Source organism: Balaenoptera musculus, chromosome 16 (genome assembly GCF_009873245.2).
Source record: "Balaenoptera musculus isolate JJ_BM4_2016_0621 chromosome 16, mBalMus1.pri.v3, whole genome shotgun sequence".
Lineage (NCBI taxonomy): Eukaryota > Metazoa > Chordata > Mammalia > Artiodactyla > Balaenopteridae > Balaenoptera > Balaenoptera musculus.
Window position 1 is genome coordinate 8,348,611 of NC_045800.1, and position 25,103 is coordinate 8,373,713.

Sequence of the window (25,103 nt, forward strand, 5' to 3'; positions counted from 1 at the left end):
AGACACCCTTCTCCCCGCAGGGCGAGCCCCGGGGGCTTGGGAAGGGGATGGGGGGAAGGGGGGGGGAGGCAGGAGGCCGTTGCGCAAATGCTGATATTATGATGCAGATTGAGTTAATTGTTCTGAGCACTGAAGGCCTTCCCAGCATGTGTCACCATTCATAATTGCTCAGTCATCTCCGTGTCTACATGTACGTTACCTTTCTCCGTCATTTGGGACCCCGAGGGCAGAGACTCTGTCATTTTATCTTAAATCCATAAAGTGTACTGGATAACTGTACTTTTGAGGTTGTTGCGGGGGAGATATTTGGGGGACAGGAGGGAGAGGTGGCCGGCCGTGGTTGGGAAGGGATGGGGCTGCCGATAGGTCTGCCGTCATCCAGGGCCTGTGGCACGACGAGACGGAAGGAAGGGTGGGCCGAGCAGCGAGGACAACGGGAACAGGACCGTGGAGGCAGGACGGGACGGCCTGTTTCTGGGACAGTTGTCAGTGCCAGGAGAGGCTTTAGTCTTGAGTCTGAGAATCGGGAGGTCTTTTCCAGGCGCAGAGCTGTGTCTGGGGAGATCCTTCTGGCAGTTGTATGGACAGTAGACTGGTGAGCTCTGTCCCTGTCCCGGGAGAGGGACCTGCCGGGTCTGAAGAAGGATGGGGGGAGGGGTTTCTGAGGGGGACTGACCAGTCCTAGGATTCCCCAATAAGTCGGAGAGAGATAGGCTTCTGGTGTGCTTCCCAGGGGCCGGGATACCGTCCACAATGGGAGAAAAAGAAGTGGTTTTGGGGAGAGGTTAAAAAGATTGGACTTTGGTTGGGGACCTGCTGTTGTCAGGTGCCAGATGCTCAGGAAATTCTCTCTGGTTGGCTGATAAAGGAGCGTGTGGCATGAGGCAGTAGAAAGGAGTCCAGGAGAGACGTGGGTTGGAAGGCAGCCGGCTAGTGGTTTTGATTTCCCGGGCAGCTGAGGATGGTCGTGGGCAGCAGGCGGTGGGGTCGCTGAGCTCCTGACCCTGGGGGTGGACGATGGTGGCAGGAAGCCCGGGCAGGAGAGCAGGCTTGTGGGTCCAGACAAGCGCAGCTCCGCACTCCGCCACAGGACGCCTCCGACCCTGGCTCTCTTCCTTCCCCCTCCCTCTGGAATTCCTTTTCACTTGATCAGATGCAGTGTCTGTTTCTCAGACAAATGAGTAGAGATGATGGAAGAGGACTTTTTCTCCTCTCCCTTCTCTCTCTTTTTTTTTTTTTTAACATTTTAATTCATTGCATAGACAATATTGTAACCATATCAAATGCAAACGAAAAGTCTCAAGGTTACTCCTCCATGAACCCAATACCCTAAAGAATCAGTGGTTTTCATTTTCCCCCATTTCTATCCAGGGTTTGCATTTCTTTGTTCACAGAATTCATACGATTTTGATCAGAGGACGGTTACAACTTTGCCCAGATTTTCTCACTTAACATTGGATCATTAGCCATGTCTCATTGCTGTCTTCATAATTGTCGTTGGATGCTGCGGAATGTTCCAGTGAGTGGATGCATCAGTTTTCTCAGCTACCTTTCTGCCCTGGAGCCTTTGGATAGCTCCCCACTTGCAGTGACTTGTGTGAGAGGATGAAACCTGCTCCAGCAAGTGTCATCGTGCACGTAATTTACCTCTGATGTATCGCTCTGATCCTCTGATGTATTGCTCGAAACTGAATTACTAGGAAAGGGGGCTCTTTCTTCTGTCTCCTTCAGGAGAGGGGGGAAGCAACAGAGCCGGGAATTCAGTAGATCCCAGGATGTGATTTATTCCCTCCTCAGAGATGAGGAGACAGAGTCTTGAGAATGCTGAGCATCTTACAAAACCCACTACTCTCGAGGGCAGTGTTCCTCAACCATGTTTCCTTACTGGCCCTTTCTAGACACTTTTCTTAATTACCCATTACATTAAAAACGAAGGAATAAAGTTTTGTTGGGTAGGGTTGCACTTTGGAGGGCCACAAAGCATGTAATATTTAAGATTTTTAGCCCCTGGAAGACCAATTTTCACCTCCTTTGGGTGATGTCATCCTTGTCGAGGATGAGTGCTTCCTCAACAAGGCAGTGAAGAAAATTCTGTCCCTCTCTCTTACTTTAGACATCAAGACTCAAACATTTACCATTAAGACTCAAACTCCAAAAAATCCTCTTTGACTCTTTTTGGGAATAAGCAAGGTAGCTCAGCAGCCAGGTTTGTGAGGGTGCCCATGGCCCCTGGAGAGATCCTTCCCAGCATTTCAGAGGGCCACGGTGCAGAGGGAATTGTCAAGAACCTTCCTAAAGGGAGTCTTCAAATGCCCGTGTTCTCGTTCCTGTGCCTGGAAAAGATACTTGTGATACCACAACACCAAGAAGGAAAATGTGACTGGTATAAAAATACTGCCATGGTGGGTAGAGGATAAAGAGGTGACTCCGATGAGTTATGGCTAAGAATCACCCCATCCTGAGAGGCTGTATCCCCGGCTAAGTGTGCATCCAAGGGAAGATGCTGTTTGTCTTTTTCCAATGTCAAGGTCATGATCTCCAGCACAGGGGCACATTCCTCTGGCAGCTCATCAAAAGGGGAAGGAGGGTAGGCATTAAATGACAGCCAGACTCTGTACTGAATGCTTGTGTTGACCACCTAGTTCAGGATGAGCCGAGTGGCTCTGTGTCTGCAGAACTGGTCCTTGATCTGAACGCAGGACAGTGGGTCACCTGCTGATCAGGACTTGCTGAGGTCCACGCTGGTAGTGGAGCGTGTGTGGTCAGCAGGGACTGGTATGAGAGGCCCAAATCAGATGGTGCTTGTGCTGTGGCCGTCTACTGGAACAATCCCGTGTACAGCAGACAAAAGAGGCGGCATTCCTTGTTTTGATTGCTCTGCTGCACCTTCATGGACAGATAAGAACTCAAGAGTCCAAAGCCCTGACTCCACCTGGTACCAGCTGGGTGACCCTGGGCAAATCCCTCAGTCTTTCTGAGCCTCAGTCTCCACATCTGTAGAATGGGGACAGGCCTCCTTGCTTATCTACTTCACTGGTGGTCGTCACGATGAGATTCAGTAGAGAAATAGAACTTACTATGACCGCGATGGTGAATGTTGCTAGTGACATTATCACCATGCCTCTTGTTAAAACTTGGCCTACTCCCATGTGGTTCCACTTCAGCCCCTCGGTATGTATCCCTCATGGTGAGAGGTGTGAAGCTACATTAACCTTGCTGGTGTGTGGTTTCTCCAGTGATGGTGGGTTTCTGCCTCTTCCCTCTTTGAACAAGAGTCCTTTATAGTCAGCTTTCTCTTTCTCTCACCTAGATATTATAACACAGAGTGAGTTATCATAAAGCAAAGCATGTTCCCCCCTCCCAGGAGTGGTGAGAGAATAGACCCTGAATGCCTGACCAGGGCTGCGGCTGTAACACCTCGTAGGTGTGTCGTAAAAGCAAAGCACCAGCAGCAAAAGCTCTATTCCTTTAGAGATGCGCACCGAGGCCCCGGGATTGCCCTCCACCCAGCAGTGCAGAATGCTCTGTTACGAAAGGCAAACCAAGTGCCATGTCACTCCACTCCATCAGAAATTCTACGATACTGATTTACCAGTTCCATAGATTTTAACCTACCATAACGTTTGTGACAGAGTTGTTTATTTACAGTTTACAAGGACATTTTATGGATCATTTGGTTGGTGAGGAATGTTTTGAAAGATGCTTAGAGCACGCCCAGGCCCATGCCACCCCTTCCTCCATCACCACCAGCCCAGCTCCTGCTCATCTTGTAAAAGGATGAAGCCCTCCCTGGTGGGTGCCCACCGCCCAGGCTGGGATGTCCTCCCTCGCTGCTTCCACAGCACCCAGGCTTCCCTCCTGGTCTGTAACACCCTGTCAGAAGTTATCTCATGAACGCACCTGACTCTACCATGGGGAAGCGTGGCTAGTCTGGTGCCTGGCAGAGACATCCTTTGAATCAGAGCTTCTTTCACTTGGGGATGGCTAAACAATTTCCCCTAGAAAGTCAAGGCCACTTACCCAGCTCACTCACAGGTACCCGTTCAGAGATGGGAGGCACAGCAACCTCTGGCGGGGATGTCTCTGTCCTTTGCCCCAGGGCTCCTGTGATGAGCAGACGCTCTTCCCTTCCTTTGGCAGCTTGTCTGACAAGCTCGACTGTCCAAGCAAAATTCAGGAAACAACCCGTATATATTTCACTTTCTCGTGGAAGCCTACGTCCCTCACCCTTTCACTGCACGGCTCCCGTCACCCTGGCCTCCACACACCCCTTACTTGGCACCAGTGAAGTGGCGATGGTACCACTCCATCTGTTACCTCGCTTTGAGTTCCAGGAGGGCGAAGCCGTGTGTGTTTCTTCAGCCTGACGTCATAGATTGCTCATTACAGTGTAAGAAAAAAATGATATTCAGTAATAAATATTTATTTAGGCAAGGGTATAGAGAGAAAAGGCTCAGTCTGTCTAATGAGGGCACAATAAGAAAACAGGAAACCAAAGTGAAAAGGTAATACCTCGTCACCCAGGGAGGTGACACAGCCCAGGGAGGTGATACTACAGCCCAGGGAGGTGATACTACAGCCCAGGGAGGCGACACTACAGCCCAGGGAGGTGATAAACACAAGCACGAAGTGCTGGAAGACAGGGCAGAGGGGCCGCGAGGAGGACATTCCAGGCCGGGGGATAGCACTGGTGTGCAGGAGGGTGGGCGTGTGCAGGGGGCCGTGGGAGAGGGCTGTCTTCTTGAGAGGTCTGCCCTCCGTGCAGCGTGGCCACCCTTGTGTAGGGCCGTAAACCCATCTTGTTTCTCAGTTGATGAAGGTCGTGAATGAAATGTGCCCCAACATCACCAGGATTTACAACATTGGCAAGAGCCACCAGGGCCTGAAGCTGTACGCTGTGGAGATCTCCGACCACCCTGGGGAGCACGAAGTCGGTGAGGCTGCCCCTCTGTAGTGCACCTGGCCCTTCAAGTCTGGGGCTTTCTTAAAGAGCGAGACGATGGTCACCCTGTGAGGACATTCACGAACCAGGCCGGGAGCCGTCCATGCACTCGCTCTCACGTAGATTCTGCAGATCTTGTTTCTGCGAACCCCTCATTGTATGATGTGGGCTGTCAAATTACTTAAGAAATACCCTCCTTTTCTCCAAAGGGACCGTATTTAATTCTGTTCCCCATCTCTGAGACCGGTCATGCTAACCAAAGAGGAAAATGGCTGGAGATGGTTAGGACAGAGTTTTTTTCCCGGAGAAAATTCTGGACTCCCTGGTCATTAAGGGCTCTAGTTAGAGGTGGTTCCCTTAATTTTCTTTTAAATTTCCATCCTATTTTCAAGCATTTCCTGTTTTCAGCCATTTCTCATTCAATCACTCCCAAAACTGTGTTCTCCTACAAGTCAGTGGGTTGGGGGAGCGGGAGTGGGGTCAGTGATTTTTCTTTTTGGTAAAATTGTGAGCCCTTTAGAAATCCACTGCAAGTTAAATGCAAAGATTTGTCTGATTCTCTCGACTTTAATGTTCATCGGTATTCCAGGAGTTTCTCTCAGGAGTGTCTTTCAAAGGGTAAGGGCTTTATCTGTGGGTGAAATCACATTTCCGCAAAAGCAGTAGCTTGGCCAACAAAAGAGGCAGAAGTGCTGTCAGCTCGTGCCCGCACTGACAAATCCGACGTTGAAAAAGCTGAGCTTTGAAGAGAACAAGCTCAGACAGGCCCCCTTTACAAAACGGTGTCACTGCTGACGTGCCCTGACACTATTTTCTGCTTGCATTTATTCATCTCTGTATCTTTATAAAATTGAATACAAAGTTCTTTTAAGAAAAATAATTGCCTCCCCCGAAGAGAAAAATAATTGCTCTGGCTTGTGTTTAATTTGTAACTTTTAAACTCTAAACACTGTGTTATTGTATTTGTTTTTGCCAAATAAGGCTAAACATTCCTACCCCGTGGCTGGTATCATTTGAGATTTTTCTACTCATTTTCTTATATATCTGACTATCTGGGAATTAATAAAAATTGTACTGGTATAATTGTGGTTGATTTGAAAGGACAGAAAGGGCTAAAATTGTAAGTTTCTATTATTCGGAGATTTCTTTCCTAATACAATGTGATGAGGACTGTTTTGCTGGAAGCCTCTGATATGATCCTCTATTTTTTCCCATCTTTGAGTAAAGGTGAGCCCGAGTTCCACTACATCGCGGGGGCCCATGGCAACGAGGTGCTGGGCCGGGAGCTGATGCTTCTGCTGATGCAGTTTCTGTGCCAGGAGTACTTGGCCCGGAACTCACGCATCGTCCACCTGGTGGAGGAGACCCGGATCCACATCATCCCCTCCCTCAACCCGGACGGCTATGAGAAGGCCTACGAGGGGGTAATGGACCGTTCCTCTCGCCCAGCACAGCAGCTAGCCACCCCCTCTCCGCCCCCCGCCCAGCACAATGTGCTGAGCCATGAGTTGATCTGAATTCCACATTACCAGCTTTCTTCTTAAGTGTCTTTCTGCTGAGACAAGGAAACACGCAAGGCTTATGAAAGATGCACAGCAGTAATTGAGAATTATGGGGAGACACTAACAGACTGAAGAAAATGAACATAAATAATAATATTGTTATATATACAATGGGAACAATAGGATAGAATAATAATAACACCTAGCATTGATTGAGCACTTAAGGCACGTTCTAACCTTGATTATTACCTACAATCCTCTCATCAGTTCTCTGAGGACAGTTATTTTTATGATTCTGATATATTGTTTATATGTCATGTTCTAATTATGATATAGAATTTATATAGGTTATAGTTATATAGAGAGTTATGTATAGATTACAGTTAGTATTAATGTTGTATTGTGTATTCATAATTATATATCACAGTATCTGGGAATAAAATGGAAAACTATACTTAACACAATGGTACCTATCAAATGCAAGTTTTACAGTGCAGAGTTTTGGTTGTATTTATTGGTGCAAATGGTTGGTTAGGGATTTGTAGTGCGAAATAGTGAGCCAGAATTGCAGGGAGAAAGCATTAATATGGTGGCGTTTGATTTTTGCACTGACAGAGTCTTAGACTCATTACTACTTGGAGTTTCATTCAACCTGTGTAGAAGAGGTGAAGGAAGAGGAGGAAGGGGAGACCTAATACTTTTCTGAGTACTGCCATATGGCAGGAATGATTCTGTGCATTCCCTCTTTGGAGTTGCTTGGCTATATTATCCATCACCCACCAAATATTAACAGATTATTAACCAAATATTCTCCTTTGGATGTCATCTTTGGGTCAGAGGGTGCGTAGAGGCTTAGAGACACACCCCAAATGGAGATGGAGATGGAGATGGAGGTGCCTCATGTATGTGAGAGACAGAATGGTCCAGAAGTCTGTGGGTTCCTCATATTCTGAATTTTCTCCCAGGGCTCAGAGCTGGGAGGCTGGTCCCTGGGACGCTGGACCCATGACGGAATTGACATCAACAACAACTTTCCTGACTTAAACACACTGCTCTGGGGGGCAGAGGACCGACAGAACATCCCACGGAAAGTTCCCAATCACTATGTTGCAATCCCTGAGTGGTTTCTGTCTGAAAATGCCACGGTGAGTAAAAAGACCCCATAATCTCTAGAGCGGCGGAGGCCAAAGTTAAACCCACCGGTATTTGCAGAGGATATAACATTTAAGAACAAGACAAAATCATTTTTTCCTTTCATGTTTTCTCCAAAAGTAGGGAAGTGTGCTAGATAATAACTACCTTTTAAATTGAAATTTGAGGAGATTCTTCCTAGAAGAGAAATCATTTAATTAGATTTCTTTGCAGTGCTTCCTGAAAAGACTTTGCCTGAATTGTGCGTGTTTGTTACGGTCATTGGTCATTATAAACTTCATCTTTGGCAGTGCAATGAAATTGCAGTGAAATTTGTTCTTAGACCTCCCTGATTACTTGAGTTATCTTATTTTTATTTTCACAAGTCCCCATGGATTTATTACATGTGGTGCTTCTTCGGAAAGAAAAATGCAATTGGATGAGAAATGTCTCCCCCAAATTTCTTAGGTCTAGTTTCGCAAAAAGTATCTCGTGGAAGAGATAATTTTCGCAGAATTTCCCATGCCTTTTATTGCCTCCTCTGCCCACTGTAAATGCTCTTTACCCTTAGTCTTTTGTCCTATATGTCCTTCAAAAGGTCTGCCTTGATTGCTATATGAGTGTTAGGTTTGGGTACACCAACAGAAAAAAAACAAAATAACAGCGGCTAAATGAGGTAAAAGTTTTTTTTTCTTTTTTCACATAAGAGAACCCTGGAGGCAGATGGTTCAGGGCCAGCCAGATAGAAGCCCATGATCATCAGGAACCCAAAAGTCATCTTTCTGCCTCCATATGTTAGCATGTGGACTTTGATTTTCAAGGTCATAATTCAAGATGGCAGTTCCATCTTGGTGCTCCGGCTATCATGTCTTTGAAGGAAAAGGAGAGAAAAGGTTAAAAAAAAGTCTTCCTCTCAGATAAGTCAATTAACTTTCTAGGCATTCCTAGAATTCCTGCATAATACTTTTGTTTAAATCTTGCCAGAATTTAGTCAAAACTTGGTATCAACCCACCAAAGGGAAGGCTGGGAAATGCTATATTTTAGGCAAGCACATTGCAAGATCAAAAAAAAAAAATTAATAATAATCATTGGCTTCTCTTCTTGAGGAATCAAGGGGAAAAAGACGAATGGGTAGAGGGCAGCTCTCCAGAGCTCCAGCTCACAGCACATGTGGGTACCACTTACTGAAGGAGGGCCAGCGTGGTTGCCTCATTTAGTGATGCACAGGATCGTGTTCTCCAGGACCTCAAGAAGCAACCAGTCAAATGATGGAGACAGACAGTGGCAATACCATGTGGTTTAGTTAGGATGCCCAAGGGCGCCTTATGGGGGGTGGAGAAGTAAAGAATTCAGGCCCTCTGGGGCTTCTGAATCCTTTCTCACATTTCCTAATTCCACCCTACCTAATCCCTCTTTTTTTCCAAGCTAACATACTAGTGACATCTGGCAAAGCTGAGGATTCAAGTGATGTTATAATTTGGGAACCCTTGGACCAAAATTGGAATATGGTTGCCCGCTTTCTTAGCCTTGAGTCTCTGAGAGATAAGTAATTATTTTAGCACAATTATAGAAAGTCCTTGGATTTCAGTCTTTGCTTTAAGTCCAGAATTTAGTTTTTTGAGCTTGTTCTTTAAAAACATAGGGAGAATTACACAAACCTGCCATCACCAATACCTTTCTCAGTTATGGACAGGTTAGATAGATAAGAAATCAGCAAAGATAGAGATTTGAATAACAGTTAACAGTCTTGACATAGGGATCTATAAGAATTCTACAACCAACAAGTAGAGAATACATATTCTTCTGAGTAATCCCTGGAGAATTTTCAAAAATTGATGGTGTTCTTGTCTGTAAAGGAAATCTCAACAAATTTCAGAAAATAGGAGTCAGGCAGACCATGAGTCTCTCACCACCATACAATTAAACTAGCAGACAGTAATAAGATTAATGAAAACATCACCATGTATTTAGAAAATTTCAAAAAAAAATTAAGTAATGAGTCAAAGAAAAAGTTCATACTGGCAACTAAAAAATAAATCAAAGATAATGAGAACACTAAATGTCAAAATTTGTGGAGTATAGCAAAAAAATAGTGCTTTCAGGAATTTATACCTTTGAATGATTATATTCCAAAATAAGAAAAGCTGAACATCAGCTAACTTAAGAAGCTAGCAAAAGAATAACAGAAGAAACCCCCCAAAATGTAGAAAGACTGTGATTTAAAAGAGCAAAAATCAATGAAATGATAGAAAAAAACAAAAAAGACATAATTTGTCTGTAGAAAGAAATATCTGGTAAAATTTAACAGTCATTTACAATGATTTTCAAGGTGAGGAAAATGATTTTAAATGGTATTAATTATAAAATAAAAGATTTTAAAATTAATTTTTATTGGAGTATAGTTGCTTTACAGTGTTGTGTTAGTTTCTGCTGTACAGCAAAGTGAATCAGCTATACATATACATACATCCCCTCTTTTTTGGATTTCCTTCACATTTACGTCACCACAGAGCATTGAAAGCGTTCCCTGAGCTATACAGTATGTTCTCATTAGTCATCTATTTTATACATAGTATCAGTAGTGTATATATGTCAATCCCAATCTCCCAATTCATCCCACGCCCCCCTCCAGTTCTTATAACTATGCTCTAATGCCTCACTAATTTATGGAAACATAGTGGATGTGACTACATAAAGATTCTTATGGAGGTGATTATTCCCTTTCCTGAACCACCATGCCATTTTAGCCATATCTTCTTTATGAGTTTTTGGCACTTTTAAACTTGTAAAAGAGATATTTATGATTAGTTTTATCTCCCTTGCTAAATGATAGGCTGCTTGAGGGCACATTATATATTTTTGAAACATTTTTTCTATCCCTAACTGCATCTAATGTACTTACCACGGAATTCAGTAGATAACTAATTTTTTAAAAATTCTTGTAGCATTAAGAAAAATGAACTCAATATCTTTGTAACAATCAAAGTAAGATACATATTTGGTAGAATGTCTTTAGTTCACCTGAGTTCAATCAGGTACTAGATAGACTGCATACTAACTGAGGAGATTAATCACAAGCAATATATATCCCAATGCTAAAAAACAGAGTAAATATTTGATGAGTGAGTTGACAAATATTTTTTCCCTTACACATATCCCTTTGATATTTGTGCATGTGTATGTGTCTGTCTATCTATCTATCCATCTATCATTATTATTCAAAAAAATTTTTTTATTGTGGTAAAAGTCACATAATATAAAACATCCTATTTTAACCATATTTAACTGTACAGTTCAGTGGCACTAAGTATATTCACATTGTTGTACAACCCTCACCATCATCCATCCAGGGGAGAAGGAATGTGCACCTTGGCTACCAATCTTCATGGCAGTACCATCAATATTAGGGTGCTGTGTCAAATATCAGGAGCAAAAGGGTATTATTTCTCAATCCTCAAAACTGCAGGAGCAAGGCAAACTGCAAGAGGACACTGATCATAGCAACGGACGAGGCCTCACACTCAGGAAAGTTGAGGTGGTATTTATTTCTGCTGCTACTTTCTTCTTTCCAGTCATTTTATGTGTGGGACACATTCCTCCTAAGGCTGCATTTCATGCCTGGGGGTCTAGTTACTTACTGTCACCTGGGACAAAGCATCATAAAAGATTAATAAATTAGCAACATCAAAATTAAAAAGCCTGTTCTTCGTCAAAAGATTTTAAAAACTATAATGAGAGAAGGTTAAAAACTGAGAGGTGTTATTTGAAAATTATATAATTGGAAAAGAATTAGAATTTTTACAAAGATAATAACAAATGAAAAAAATAGAAACAACTCAGTAGAAAAATGGGTAAAGATACAAAGAGGCAATTCATGGAGGAGGGAACATATGGGTAATAAACAAGAAAAGATGTTCAGCATTACTAGTACTAAGGAAATGCAGATAAGAGAACATTTTACACCTGTTGATTTGGCAAAATCAACAGTAGCCGAGCTCTGGAGAGGAGGTGGGACAGTGGGTCTCTTATTCATCGTGGGTGAGAGTGTAAATTAGCACAGTGACATCGGAAAATAATTTGATTATCTTGTAGAGTGGAATATGTATATACCTATGACTGCAGCTACACTTCTAGTGATTTATGCAAGATAAATTTCAGCACAGGTATACCAGAAGACAGCACAAGTTAAAAGCAACTGTATTCATTATAGCAAAAAATGGAAAATTTCCTGTATGCCCATCATCATGAGAACAGATAAATTGAATGATGAGATCTTCATATTGAAGTGAACTATATAGCTTTATGCAACACAGATTAGTCTTAGAAACATAAACTAAGATGAAAAAATTACCAAAGACAGTAATCAGTATGGTTACTCTGCCTTTTTTCGTATCAAAAGAAGGTAAAACCAAGTAATATATTTTTAGGCATACACATGTGGAGTTAAACAAAAGAGAATCAGAATCATATCGTTTAGGGTATCGTGGTTACCTCCTAGTGAGAAGCGGGAGGATGGGACAGAGGAAATCACATGTGTATGCAGAAATTGTCAATAAAAGCTGATTCTTGGGTTCACCGGTGTTTATTATATCAAAATATAAGAGAAGATGACCAAGTGTGGGTCAATAATGATACTGTATCATGAGCTAAATTCTATGATTCATCCAATCCAGGGCCCCTGATGTGTTTAGGAACAAAAACAAAAACAAAGCTTAATGAATCCTTCAAGTCATTTTCATTCCTTAATCAGTTTTCCATACAGCATAGTTAAACCATTTCCAGTGCTTATTTCTTTTCCATTACCATTTTTTCCCACTGGAATTATCTTCAGAGGGATCAGTAACATGATAAATATTTGATTATCGATCAGTATTTGACCATATCAAGCTTCCCAATTTTAGCTTCTAACACTATCAGTTCCTTTTCTTTCTTCCTTCCTTCCTTTCTTTTTTTCTCTTAACTTTTTATCATAAAAAAGTTAAGCATACAAAATTAGAGAGGAAGCTGTAAAGGACCCCCTGCCCCATGTACCCATCTCAGCTTCAGTACATCAATTCATGTTTCATCTACATCTTCAGCCACTCCTCCTCCTCCCCAAGATTATTGAAGCAAATCCTAGGTATGCTGTCATTTCATTTGTAAATATTTCAGGAAGTATCTTTAAAAGATCAGACTCTCTTTTAAAGCCATAAATTATTACCATTATCATATCAAAATAGATCATTTCATAATATTATAAAATATCCAATCAGTGTTCACATTTCTCCTATAATCATTCTTCATCTCTCTCTCTGTTTGTTTTAATTGGGATCCAACTAGAGCCCATTCGTTTTGATTGGTTTATAAGCCTTTCAAGTCTCCTTTAAACTGTACGTTTCTCCTGTATCACTTTCTCCATTTTTTCTTGCAATTTTATTGTTGTTTATCTTGTAACAACTGGGTTATAAACAACTAGGTTGTCTTCTAACATTTCCCACTGTCTATGTGCTACTGACTGTACTCTTGTGATGTCATGTGGCATACTCCTCTATGTTTCTTGTAAATCGGCAGTGAGATTCAGACCACTAGGCTAGGTAGAACAGGAAGGGGTTGGTAAGCTACAGCCCGTGGGCCATGTCCCACTCAGGCCTGTTTTTGTAAATGGTGTTTTACTGGAACACAGCCACGTTCATTCATCTGCATATTGTCCGTGGTGCTGCCCTGCTACAATGGCAGAGTTGAGTAGTTGCCACAGGGACTGCATGGCCCTCAAAGCTTAAAATATTTCCTATCTGGCCCTTAATAGAAAAAGTCTGCCGACCCCTGTGCTAGAGGCCTGGTCACATACAGGGTTGATGGTTTTTTTAGGTGTGTGTTCTTTCATCGGGAGACACGTTACGTTTGGTTCTCTCTCTTTGTAACTATTGGTGAGCATTAATTCATTGACTGAGCCATTAATTCAGTGGAGTTGCAGAATGTTGATACTCTAATTCTGTCACTCCCTCTTTGTGCATGAACTGGAATGTTCCTAGGAAACGAAACTCCTCTGGGTTTCTCTTTTTTTTTATCCATTATTTCCACAATGGCCAGTTTTCCCAGGACAGATTTTGAAACTCTAAATTTTGCTCAGGTGATTCCATAAAATGATTGCTTTTTCAACTATGTCCCTGTTTGGAAAGCTAGGGAGAGAAAGCAGTTTTCCTTCTTATTTTATTTCTCACATGTGTTTAAATTTGGAACGTTCCCAGGTGGCAGTGGAGACCAGGGCAGTCATAGCCTGGATGGAAAAGATCCCCTTCGTGCTGGGTGGCAACCTCCAGGGGGGAGAGCTGGTGGTGGCCTACCCTTACGACATGGTGAGGTCCACGTGGAAGACGCAGGAACACACGCCCACGCCCGACGACCACGTGTTCCGCTGGCTGGCCTACGCCTACGCCTCCACTCACCGCCTCATGACCGATGCCAGGAGGAGGGTGTGCCACACGGAAGACTTCCAGAAAGAGGATGGGACCGTCAATGGGGCTTCCTGGCACACTGTGGCCGGAAGTAAGTGTGATGGTCCTGCTGTCATCACGCGGCCCGATGACAACGGACTGACTGCTGGACCGGGAGGGAGGACCACCTCCTGCCCAGCCGTCTTTTATCATTGTTACCAGCCCGATAGCTACTGTAGTTAACCATTTATAAGGTGCCAGAACTCTCTGTAGCCTCCTCTTTCATCCTCACAATAGTCTTTGAGGGGGTGTGGCTTACTCCCTGTTTTATAAGTGAGATAACTGGGGCTTGGAGACGGGGTGGGATCCGTCCAAGCTCCCAAGGAGCAGAGCTGGGATCTGTTTGACTCCGTGGTCTGCTCATAGCCACTGAGCTAGTTGACTGTTACAGGGTCAGAGATGGTAGACGTTCCGTCAGCCCTTGGAGGAGACGGGGCATTGACCCCACGCTTGAGACTTTTTCCAAATCTCCTGTTTCCTGGAGGTCTTCCAGCCACATCAGGGCATCTGGCCAAAGTCCCATTGTTGTGATTCGGGGAATACGAGGTACCGCTCCCAGCATCCGCTTAGGACACAGAGGCTTCCAGCAGAGACTTTAAGAGTTCCTTTGCAGCAGCCAGATGACCCCGTGGTCCAAGTTTCAGGATAAGCCCTTTGTTTCCTGTGTCAGGGCTGCTCCTGGCCTAGGGCTCCAGAATGAGGATGGTTGAGGATGTCACATTCCCTTAGGTCCCTCTGCATTGGGATGGTAAGGCCCCAAACATAACGTTCATTGCTTACTTTCTTGACTTTGTGAAGGTTGGTCAAACCACTGATGAATTTGAAAAATATCCCATGTCAAATAGACCTGAGATCAAATTCTAGTTCATCACTTTAATGCTGTGTGACTCTGGGCAAGTTACTTTACCTCTCTGAACCCCCATATTTTCCACTTGTAAAATGGGCCTGAGGATGGTGATGATGATGATGATGATGACGACGACGATGATCCCTTTAGGACTGTTGTGAGGATTACGTAGAGGGTGGATGTGTGTGTTCTGTGTCTTGCTTGTCGGAAACGCTCAGTTATAAGTTCCCACCCCCTACCCTCCCCCCTCTTCCAGTAGCATGCTCACCATGAAACATCTTTTATGAGCATATCCTTAGTCTCTATTTTACTGTACTAATTAACTTTAATATAATTTTCCTTTGCTAGAGATTCAGCCTTCACATACCTTAGAGGTATGTGACACTCTGGGGAAAAAAAATTAAAAAGGAGTAGACATATTTGTTCCCGTGGCCATTTTTAAACATATGCAGAAAGCTTGCCATTTCTTTCTTAGTTACACACCAAGCAGAGGTGTTTTATTTCTCTCCATCAGGGTTTTGCTCCATTCAAAGTAAAAAGAATAAATGCAAATCCCTATCAAGAAAATTTCCTATAGCCAAAAGCATGCTTGCTTTTTCAATTCTAGTCCTAAAAACCTACAATAATCTTTATGTGAAGTATCTGTTTAGGTTTTATGGCTGCGGTGACTGGATTGGGTTCGGACACTGTGGGATTTGTCAGCAGTGGGTCAATAGCAACGTTTTGAAAAATCGGCTGCCACTTAATCACATCAGCAGCATTTGATTTGTTTCTATCAATTGTATTTTCCATTATTTCGGGGACTTTTGTGGCAGAGCCATGTGGTGGCTTAAGCCTTTTTAATCATTCTTCCTGCAGGCGGTGTGACGAAGTCTGCAGATTCATTTCTTTGTAGATTAATGAGATGGGATTTCTAATTTCCTCCCCTCCTCCCCCTCCACTCCTTCTTTGTGTTCGGGTCTTGCTCACTCGTTAGTGGTGCACCGACAGGCCTTAGTTAGTGGGGAGTGGGTAGCTGGGAGCAGGTCCCAGTCTAGCTCAAGAGGCACATGGTTTGCAGTGTGTGCATTTCAACTCCAAAGGGATGTGAGACCTTTGTGTCGGCTGCTGTCTGGCATCCTCTCCCGCACAAGGAAGGCAGATGTTGTGACAGCATCGGGCCCACAGAGCTTTAAGGGTTGCGTGGCCCCGTGTTCCACACTGAAGCCGTGACAAGAGCAGGATTCCAGGCCCGGAGAGAACACAGAGGAAGAAGCCTCAGCCGGGAAGAGCTATCTGGATCACCCCACACCTCCTGCCCACACGTTTCACTTTTGAAGCCATTTCTTACAGAGGATTCTCAGCTGCATGACATTCACTGAAGGGCTGGAATTCAGCGTTAACGATAGCCTGGCGCAAGCTTTTCCACCGGTCTCCTGGTGTCTTATTTTGCCAATTCTTCCAGCGCTTCTAGCACTGATGGCAAAATGGCAGACCCGCTCCAGAGTTTTAAATATCACATTTATTTACTTCAGTACTAACAAGGCCTAAAGGTTGGGATAATGAGAATTGTGTGTGTGTGCGGAGGGGTCCAGCCCTCCCAGGAGGGACTGTCCATGCTGATCAATGGGCACTGCCTGAGGTTCCACGCCTCGGGTTCCACTGAATGAGCTGACCTGGTATTTTTGACCAACCTTCTTCAGCCAGACAAGGCCCTGTGAGGGATTTTTCCATTAACTTGACACCGTCCCACTCCTTTTATCCCACTGCCGTCACTGTCCTTATTTGATCACAGATGTGATCAAAGGCCTATGGCTGGTGACCTGTGAATGGTTCGAATCTGGAATCTGGTAGAGAGAGTGGCTGTGTATTTTGTACAGTTTTGTCGTGACTTTATCGATTAGGCAGCAGATCGATACAGAATTGCTCTTGACACCCAAAGCTGTGATTTTTTTTTAAAATTTATTTTTATATTTATTTTTGGCTGTGTTGGGTCTTCGTTTCTGTGCGAGGGCTTTCTCTAGTTGCGGCAAGCGGGGGCCACTCTTCATCGCGGTGCGCGGGCCTCTCACTATCGCGGCCTCTCTTGGTGCGGAGCACAGGCTCCAGACGCGCAGGCTCAGTAGTTGTGGCTCACGGGCCCAGTTGCTCCGCAGCATGTGGGATCTTCCCAGACCAGGGCTCGAACCCGTGTCCCCTGCATTAGCAGGCAGATTCTCAACCACTGCACCACCAGGGAAGCCCCAAAGCTGTGATTTTTAAACAGACATTTGTACTGAGGGATGTATCACTGAATGCTCCGAGGAAGGAGGGAAGAGAGGACGGGTGAGTGCCAAGGCTGGCTGAAGCGCAGGAGGACCTGCTTTTTGTCCCCAGTCAACAGAGGAACCAGCGCAGCCACCTTCCTCTGTCTGTGGCCTTGACTCTCAGAAGCCAGGGAGGGCTTGTCGGTGGCGTCTTCTGCTGGGGGAGTCCTCTTGGCCCTCACACATAACAGAGCAGCACTGTGCTCTTGCTATTTCAGATGGTCTCCAAAAATAAAATGTTGGGAAGAGAGCCACTGGACTTTATGCCATCTGACATTCATTTATGCATTTTGGGTACGGTCGTGGGTTGAATGGGACCCCCAGAATATACATCTACTTCCTAATCTTTGGAACCTGTGAGTGTGACCTTATTTGGAAAATGGGTCTTTGTAGGTGTCATTAAGATAAGGGTTTCAAGATGAGGTCATCTTGAGTTACCCAGATGGGCCCTAAAATCAGTGACAAATGTCCTTATAAGGGACAGAAGAGGAGAAGACACAGACACTGAGGAGAAGGCCCTGTGAAGACGGAGGCAGAGATGGGAGTGATGCAGCCACAAGCCAAGGAGTGCCAGGGGCCACCAGGAACTGAAAGAAACAAGGAAGAGCCTTTGGAGGGGGCGTGGCCTTGCCAACACCTTGATTGTGGACTCCTGGCCTCTAGAACTATGAGAGGATAATTTTCTGTTGTTTTAGACCACCCAGTTGGTGGTCCTTTGTAACAGCAGCCCTAAGAAACTAATACAGGGACCAAGTTCTGTTGTAGCCATGTCAGGACGCACGAGACTGTCTGCTTTCCAGCTGGGTGGTGAGGACATTTTCCCTTCAGTCCCCAGCAGTGACAAGCAAGGGCTGGGCAGACATTACACACACCTGGGTTCAAACCCTGACTGTCCAGACGCACGACTCTGGATACATTCCTTAATGCAGTCCTTAACCATTCTCCGCCTCAATTCTCTTATTTGTAAAACTGGGCTATGCTACCTATCTCTCTGCTGGATTTGTGATGAAGACTAAATGAGCTTTGCTGCAGAGCGCTAAGGACGGCTTCTGGCTTATGTAAAACACTCGGTAAATGGTGGGATGGATAGCTATGTTTATGAATTAGAATAGACAACTGCAGTTTTTATTCTACAGTTATAGAGCTGTAGCTGAGAGCAGCATAACTATTGAGCTAAATTTAATTAAACACTAAAAATCCATACTATTAATTAATGATACCTTTCAAAAAATAAAAAACAGCAAAAAGAAAACAAAAGAGAAGGACTTCCCTGGTGGCGCAGTGGTTAAGAATCCACCTGCCACTGCAGGGGACGTGGGTTCGAGCCCTGGTCCGGGAAGATCCCACATGCCGCGGAGCAACTAAGCCCGCGAGCCACAAATACTGAAGCCTGTGTGCCGCAACTACTGAAGCCCTCACACCTGGAGCCCGTGCTCCGCAACAAGAGAAGCCACTGCGATGAGAAGCCTGTGCACTGCAACAAAGAATAGCCCCTGCTCGCTGCAACTAGAGAAAGCCCACACTCAGCAACGAGGACCCAACGCCGCCAATAAATAAATAAATTAATTAATTAAAAAAAGAAAACAAAAGAAAAAAAATTTTTTTAAGAAAAAAGAAATGATACCTTTATCCTAAAAATAGTATTAAACTGAGTTTAATAAAATGAAAATAATTTTATCTAAAAAACATTTCAGTCCTCCTTTTGTCAAAGATGCCCTACATAGGCCTGTCTTCCCCACAGACTGTTCCGGCTGCATCTTCTCTCTATCTCAACTCCCCATTCTGTCCCCCATCAGTTGCTCTAATTTTTTGTGTAGAGTAGACACTTGATACCTCCTTGTTCCGATGAAGTCCTCTGAATCACATTCTTGAATATTCTTGCTGTCTCCCAGGGCCACTTGGAGCACTGTTGAGTTAAAACGTTGTCTGGTTGGCTCGGCAGGTCTCAACGATTTCAGCTACCTTCACACAAACTGCTTCGAGCTATCCATCTATGTGGGCTGCGATAAATACCCGCATGAGAGCCAGCTGCCCGAGGAGTGGGAGAATAATCGGGAATCCTTAATCGTGTTCATGGAGCAGGTATGACGTGGCCACACGGCTGTGATGGGCTGTAGCTAGGGAGCCAAGCCCTTGAGATGGCCAAAAGCCTGAGATCAAATTAGTGCTTCCTACGGCGGCCAGCACCCTGGGCTAGCGACTACAGTGTCAGAAGGAACTGCTGTCTGTGAGCTCTAAGTCAATGTCAGTTGCTCCCACTGTTTCATGGTGAGTGAGACTACTTCCGGGGTTCTAGGATGCGGCTCCGTGGGGAAGGGGTGTTTGTCCAGCCGGCATACTCAGGTCCCTTGTATTAGTCTGCTAGGGCTGCGTAACAAAATATACAGACCGGGGAACTTAAGCAACAGAAATTATGGTTCTGAAGGCTAGAAGTCCAAAATTAAAGTGTCAGCAGGTTGGTTTCATCCTGCAGCCTCTCTCCTTGGCTCGCAGACGGCCACCTTGTCACTGTGTCCGCACATGGTTTTACTCAGTGTGCATACACCCCTGGTGTCCCTGTGTGTCCAAATTTCCTCTCCTTACAAGGACACCAGTCAGATTATAAGGCCCACTCTTAGGGCTTTGTCAGCTCTTTAAAGATGCTATCTCCAAATACAGTCACATTCTAAGATACTGGGGGTAAGGACTTCAACAAATGGATTTGTGGGGGGCACAGTTCAGCCCATAACAGCTCGGAGGCTGAGGAGTCACTGCTGCAGGTGTCGGGTGTCACCTGGGAACAGTTCTAACAAGTGCCCGCTGAGCTTCTGCTCGTAGCTGGTGAGGAAGTCCTGCCACGTATGCTAGGACCCTCGCACACCTTCTTTTCCTCCTGCACTCAAGGATATGCCTGGCTTGTAGCATTGAGCAAACTGGTTCTAGTTTGGTACTAAAACTAACCAAATAACATCCACGCCCCTACAAGGAATAGACTCACAGGAACCAGAGAAATAAAAAGAATGTAGAACTTCATATGACTCTACCGTGACTCACATTCACTAGGAAGTAAGATGCTGAGGCTGTACTGGGCGGTTGCCCTTCTTCCATGGGTTCTCATAGGTGAGTCAGAAGAAGCGTTCAGCCAAGGGCTTGGGCTGCCAGCTTCCTGGTACCTGCACCTCCTCATGGTGGCAGAGGTTGGCACTGCGATTCAGCATCCAAGTCTGATCCATGAGGATCCTGGGAGGGTCAGTGCAGCCCACAGCCCACTTTCCTGGCACAGAACGGTGTGAACCTGTTCTGCCCTCCTGGGAAGCCGTGAGCACACTTTCCATCCCCACTCTGGAATTTTGTAAGGGAAGGCTCTTTTTTCATTTCATATATGAACAAAGAGAGAGAAGGCCCTAGTCATTCTAACGTGATAATCCCAGTTTAGCCAAAGAGCCTCCTACGGATAAAATGCCCAGGCATAGCAATATGTATAAAGGATGTCACTGGAAATGATGGTATGTCATCTTGGATCTTCGGATGGGGAACCTGAGGCAAGAGGTTCAGAGTTGGTGTGTGTCCTGTGACTCGGCTCCCCAGTGGAAGGGCCCTGAGGATGAACTGTACTTTACAGGGATGCTTTTGAGTCTTTTCTCTCCTCTTTGACTCTTAAAGTCTATGTGTTTAGTCTGTAGAGTCCAGGAAAGTCAAAATAAATGTGCCTATAAAAATTAAATTCCATTTTTACCGGATGTGTTTTTTATGAACCATCTCAGATCCTAATATTTTCTGAACCTCTGGAATATTTTAACTCCAGTGGAAGACTTTCCAGTAGATGGACCCAAAAGGAATACAGAAATTGACACACCAAATCCATGCAGAGCCGGGGAGCTTTTGAGCCAGACGTGGCTTTGTGGGGGGCTCTTGGTTTCTGGCCCTCTTCACTATGCCGGTTGATCGGTGAGCTCATCTGCTTCTCCTGTTTGTCGAGCAGGTTCATCGGGGCATCAAAGGCCTGGTGAGGGATTTGCACGGAAAAGGAATTCCAAATGCTGTTATCTCCGTAGAGGGCGTTAACCATGACATCCGAACAGGTAACTACAAATAATGTGTGTGAACTGTTTCTCAAGAGGAAATATCCATTTTCTTGAAGTGTTTTACTTGAGTTAAAACCACAAGTTGAGGCCCAGAAACTTCTTCCTCTGACCTGGCTTATTGTCTCTTTTCTCCAGCTTTCCATGGAGACCCTAGAAAGCAAGGTGTTCAGCCTCTGCTTTCTGGCTTCTCTCTGTCCCTTATTCAGGTGAAAACCAGAAGCTCAAAGAGGCTGAAGGACCCGTTGAAGGTTCAGGAGGCGGCTGGGGCTTGGGTTCAGGTGTTGGAGCAGCTGCGTGCTGCTGCCCTGCTTGCTCCAGAGCTCCAGCGCTGGCTGGGAAGCAGCCCGCAGACACCAACCATCCGCACAAGGGCTGCCTTATTCTTTGCCGATTAGAAAGTGATATGAAAACAAGCCCAGGCTTACCCTTGTGCCCCAGGACTCTCATCACCTGGGATGGCACTTGGCGTGTTCAGGGGGAAATGAGAAACGGCGAATTTGACTTTGATGGATGAGGTTTGTAGCACGCTGCAGGGACAGGTGCACGTGGAACAGAATTGGTTGGATGCTTAAGTCAGATTGTCAGCGAGCGTTCCGTTGGAGATGGTGTGCCCACAGGCATGTTTAAACCGACACGCAGAGGTTTTCCTACGTGGCGGGGGGGGGGGGTGACGTTGGGGAGCACTGCGTCAGCAAGGCAGATACTCTGCTGTCAGCTACAGTGAGTGGGGCACTGGGTCCTGCATTGGTTTCCAGTGGTTGCCATGACAAATGACCACAGACTGTGTGATTTAAAGAAACAGAAATGTATCCCCTCACGGTTATAGAGGCCGGGAGTCTGAAATCAAGGTGTCGGCAGGGCTGTGCTCCCCCTGGAGCCCCTGGGGAGGATCCCCCTTGGGCTCTTCCAGCTCCTGGTGGCTTCAGGCATTCCTGAGCTTCCTTGGCTGCATCACTCCCGTCTCTGCCTCCGTTTCCTCCTGGTTCCTGCTCTTCTGTCTCTTATGAGGACACTTGTCATTGGATTTAGGACCCATCCACATAATCCAGGATGATCTTGAGATCCTTAATTACATCTGCAAAGACCCTTTTTCCAAATAAGGTCAATTTGTAGGTCCTGGGTGGTAGGATGTGCGCCATTGGAGGGTGTGGGGGGCAGGGCATCACTCAACCCAGGGCAGGTCCCGCCCAGGTGTAGGGAACGGAATCATCATCAGCAAGAGGAAGGAGACCATGATTTCCATAAGAGACCTCTTCAGCCTGCAGGCACGCCTGAACTGGAAGAAACGAGACTTGACACTAACTTGGCCTGACCTGCGCCCGGGGATCTAAGAGCTTACCTTGTGCCGGGGCCGCCAGCCGCACTGGACATTATGTGGCGTTTCCCAGATGCACAGCGAGAGGCTCAGCTGGGATTGAGCCAAGAGCTTGAGACTCTCAATGTGGTCCCCCTTCCCTTGTCCCACGCTGTTCCCCCTGAACAAGAGAAGGGTCCCTTTCCCCGCTAGCTGGTCACATGCATGAAGACACCCTGTCCTCCCCCAAGTGATCCCATGTGACCTGTGAGGAAGCAGAGGCTCCAGGACATTAGGACGGGGGAGGCTGGGATTCAGACCTGGCCCAGGTGTTCTTCAATACCGGGCTGCCTGCTCATGTGCCTGGCAGAGAAGGACAATTATTCTGTAAATGGGTGAAATGCCACAAAACAGTAGACTGTGGTGTGATGCCCTGAATCGCCTTCTTTCGAGGTAGTTGCCTGTTTCTTCACGCAGCCATATTTCCTGGGCATCCACTTGTCCTCCAGGGTCTTATAGCCACTGACCACAAGGCTGCACACTGGCTAGCATGGCATTTGGTACATAGTTGCCCCACATAGGCAGGCATACACTGATCCATTCATTCATTCACTTATTCACTTATTCATTCATTAAGTCAACAAATGCAGATTGTAAACTTGTCACGGGCCAGACATGCAAGGTGCAGATGATCACTGTGGATGAAAGGGGCTCTTTGATCTGGTTCTGCATAGGCCTTGTATTTTAAACATTATTACTGAGCGCCTGTAAAAGAGCCTGAAACATTCCTTGGACTGTTAGTCTTTTGTAGGCAATGTGAGAAAATTAGAGTTTTAAACAAAGTGTGAGATAAAATGTCCCCAGGGGCCCACAAGCCAACAGAGAGAGCTTCGCCTAATGAGCTCGGAATTTCAAAGCCCTTGTAATCAAGGAGACAGTTTTGATGAGCTAATGGAAAATGCAACTCCATCTCCCTTTATTCCCCACAAAATTATCTCCCAGCACGTTCGCATCACAGAGGAATCCCGTGTGTCACGGATGGTTCTTTATTGCGTTGGTTTCGGGGTCCTTCATTGCTCCACATAAGCTCTGAATTTGCCTTGATTTCTGTCTGAGGCTTATGTGATCTGACAAGTTTTATTCCAGGAGGGATTTTGCATAAAATAAACAGGGGTATTGAGTGGAATTCCACAGGGAGAGAAGCTAGTAAGGATGCTTTCTAAATGCATGTAAATATGTTGGCCCAATACCTGGCTCGGAATGCCACGTGACTGTCCTTTGTTTGGGAACACTAACCCGACCTGCTAATGAATGGCCATTCGTCGTTAGGGCCTGGGTTGTTCCTTCTGTCCACAGATGCTGGGCGATCCCAGCTGGGTGCCCATCTCCCCCTGCAGCTCCACAGAACACTCACCCCCGAAACACACCCCTGACAGGGCACCATGATGTAATAAGAAGGAGGCCAGCACAGCAAAGGCGGGCAGACTGGGGAGAGGATGAGGAGGGAACCTTCTACTATTTTGGGGAGAAAAAGAATTACAAAGCCGTCTTATAAATTTGAATCAGTAGAGCTGACAAGCACGTGTTAATTATGGATTTCTTTCACTCCTGGCTTCCTGAGCATCTCCCTTGGGGAGAACCTGGGCTGCCCCTTCCCTGGGGTGTTTCAGACTGACCTCAATGTGTTCTCGAGGTGGGCGCTCCCACTGAAAGGTCTCGCCTCCAGCGGCCTCTATCAGGTTAGCTGGCAGGTGGCTGGTTCTTGGCCTTTAACGAATCCACTCCGGTGTTGGTGGGGAGAAAGTACCTACAGTGGCTGAGGCTTAATATGTACAACTTCTCACGTTAATAGGACATTTGTATTCATGTTTGTTTGTCTTCATCCCACTTAATCCAGCTGGCATTCGTCAAGGACACACGACTGAAACACACAGTTAAGTGGCGAAGAATAAGCCAGAGGTCTTACGGAACCCACAGCTTAACACGGGGCCAAGACCGGACAGGGAGTTGTGTCTGGAGGGTGCAGGGGCGCCTCTGGCAGGTGTGCCTGGGAGCTGGGAGCCCGGAGAGATGTCTCAGCCCGTGCCTGCCCGGGAGGCTCGGGCCGTCTGATAGCAAGACAAAGATGGCTGGGCGTGGCTCTCGGCTTCTGAAAAACCACCAAGTGGCATTTTATTTAGTTGAGAACCTTGCATTTTCACTGCAGGAAGACACAGGGCGCAGTGCTGAGAAAGTCAGGGAGCCGTCTGCCTGCGTTGTGTGCCTGGGGTTCTCACACTGAGGCCTGTTTACCAGGTAGTAGACTGTGCAAACGTGTGGTGAACGACTGCCTGCGTATTTCATTTTTCATGACATCTTGTGCTCTCGTGAGCTCACCACGTTGCATGGGGCGTCTCAGATGAATAAAGATTGTGATGTGAATTTAAACATGGTGCTTCAGAGTGTTATATGCGTGTGTGTGGGAGATAAATATTCTCACACAGACAGAGTTCTCTTCCATTCTTTAGAGGACATCAGGCTTCATTCACATGAGTAAACCTTGCCCGGGCCTACGTAGCACTTCA

The 25,103-nt window shown here is 45.7% G+C and overlaps 1 protein-coding gene across 3 annotated transcripts in view; it reads left to right on the forward strand.

Annotated features, from left to right (window-relative positions):
* Positions 1-25,103, forward strand: part of CPXM2 (carboxypeptidase X, M14 family member 2) — a 129,538-nt gene that overhangs the window by 102,061 nt on the left and 2,374 nt on the right. For 2 of the 3 annotated variants that reach the window (XM_036828842.1, XM_036828841.1), the window contains 6 exons: positions 4,811-4,934; positions 6,170-6,366; positions 7,410-7,589; positions 13,804-14,101; positions 19,124-19,263; positions 21,143-21,242. In XM_036828842.1, the coding sequence (XP_036684737.1) occupies positions 4,811-4,934; positions 6,170-6,366; positions 7,410-7,589; positions 13,804-14,101; positions 19,124-19,263; positions 21,143-21,242 (1,039 nt within the window). Of the gene's footprint in view, positions 1-4,810; positions 4,935-6,169; positions 6,367-7,409; positions 7,590-13,803; positions 14,102-19,123; positions 19,264-21,142; positions 21,243-24,436; positions 24,918-25,103 lie in introns of those variants that run through there. The other variant, XM_036828843.1, reaches the window with a different exon arrangement.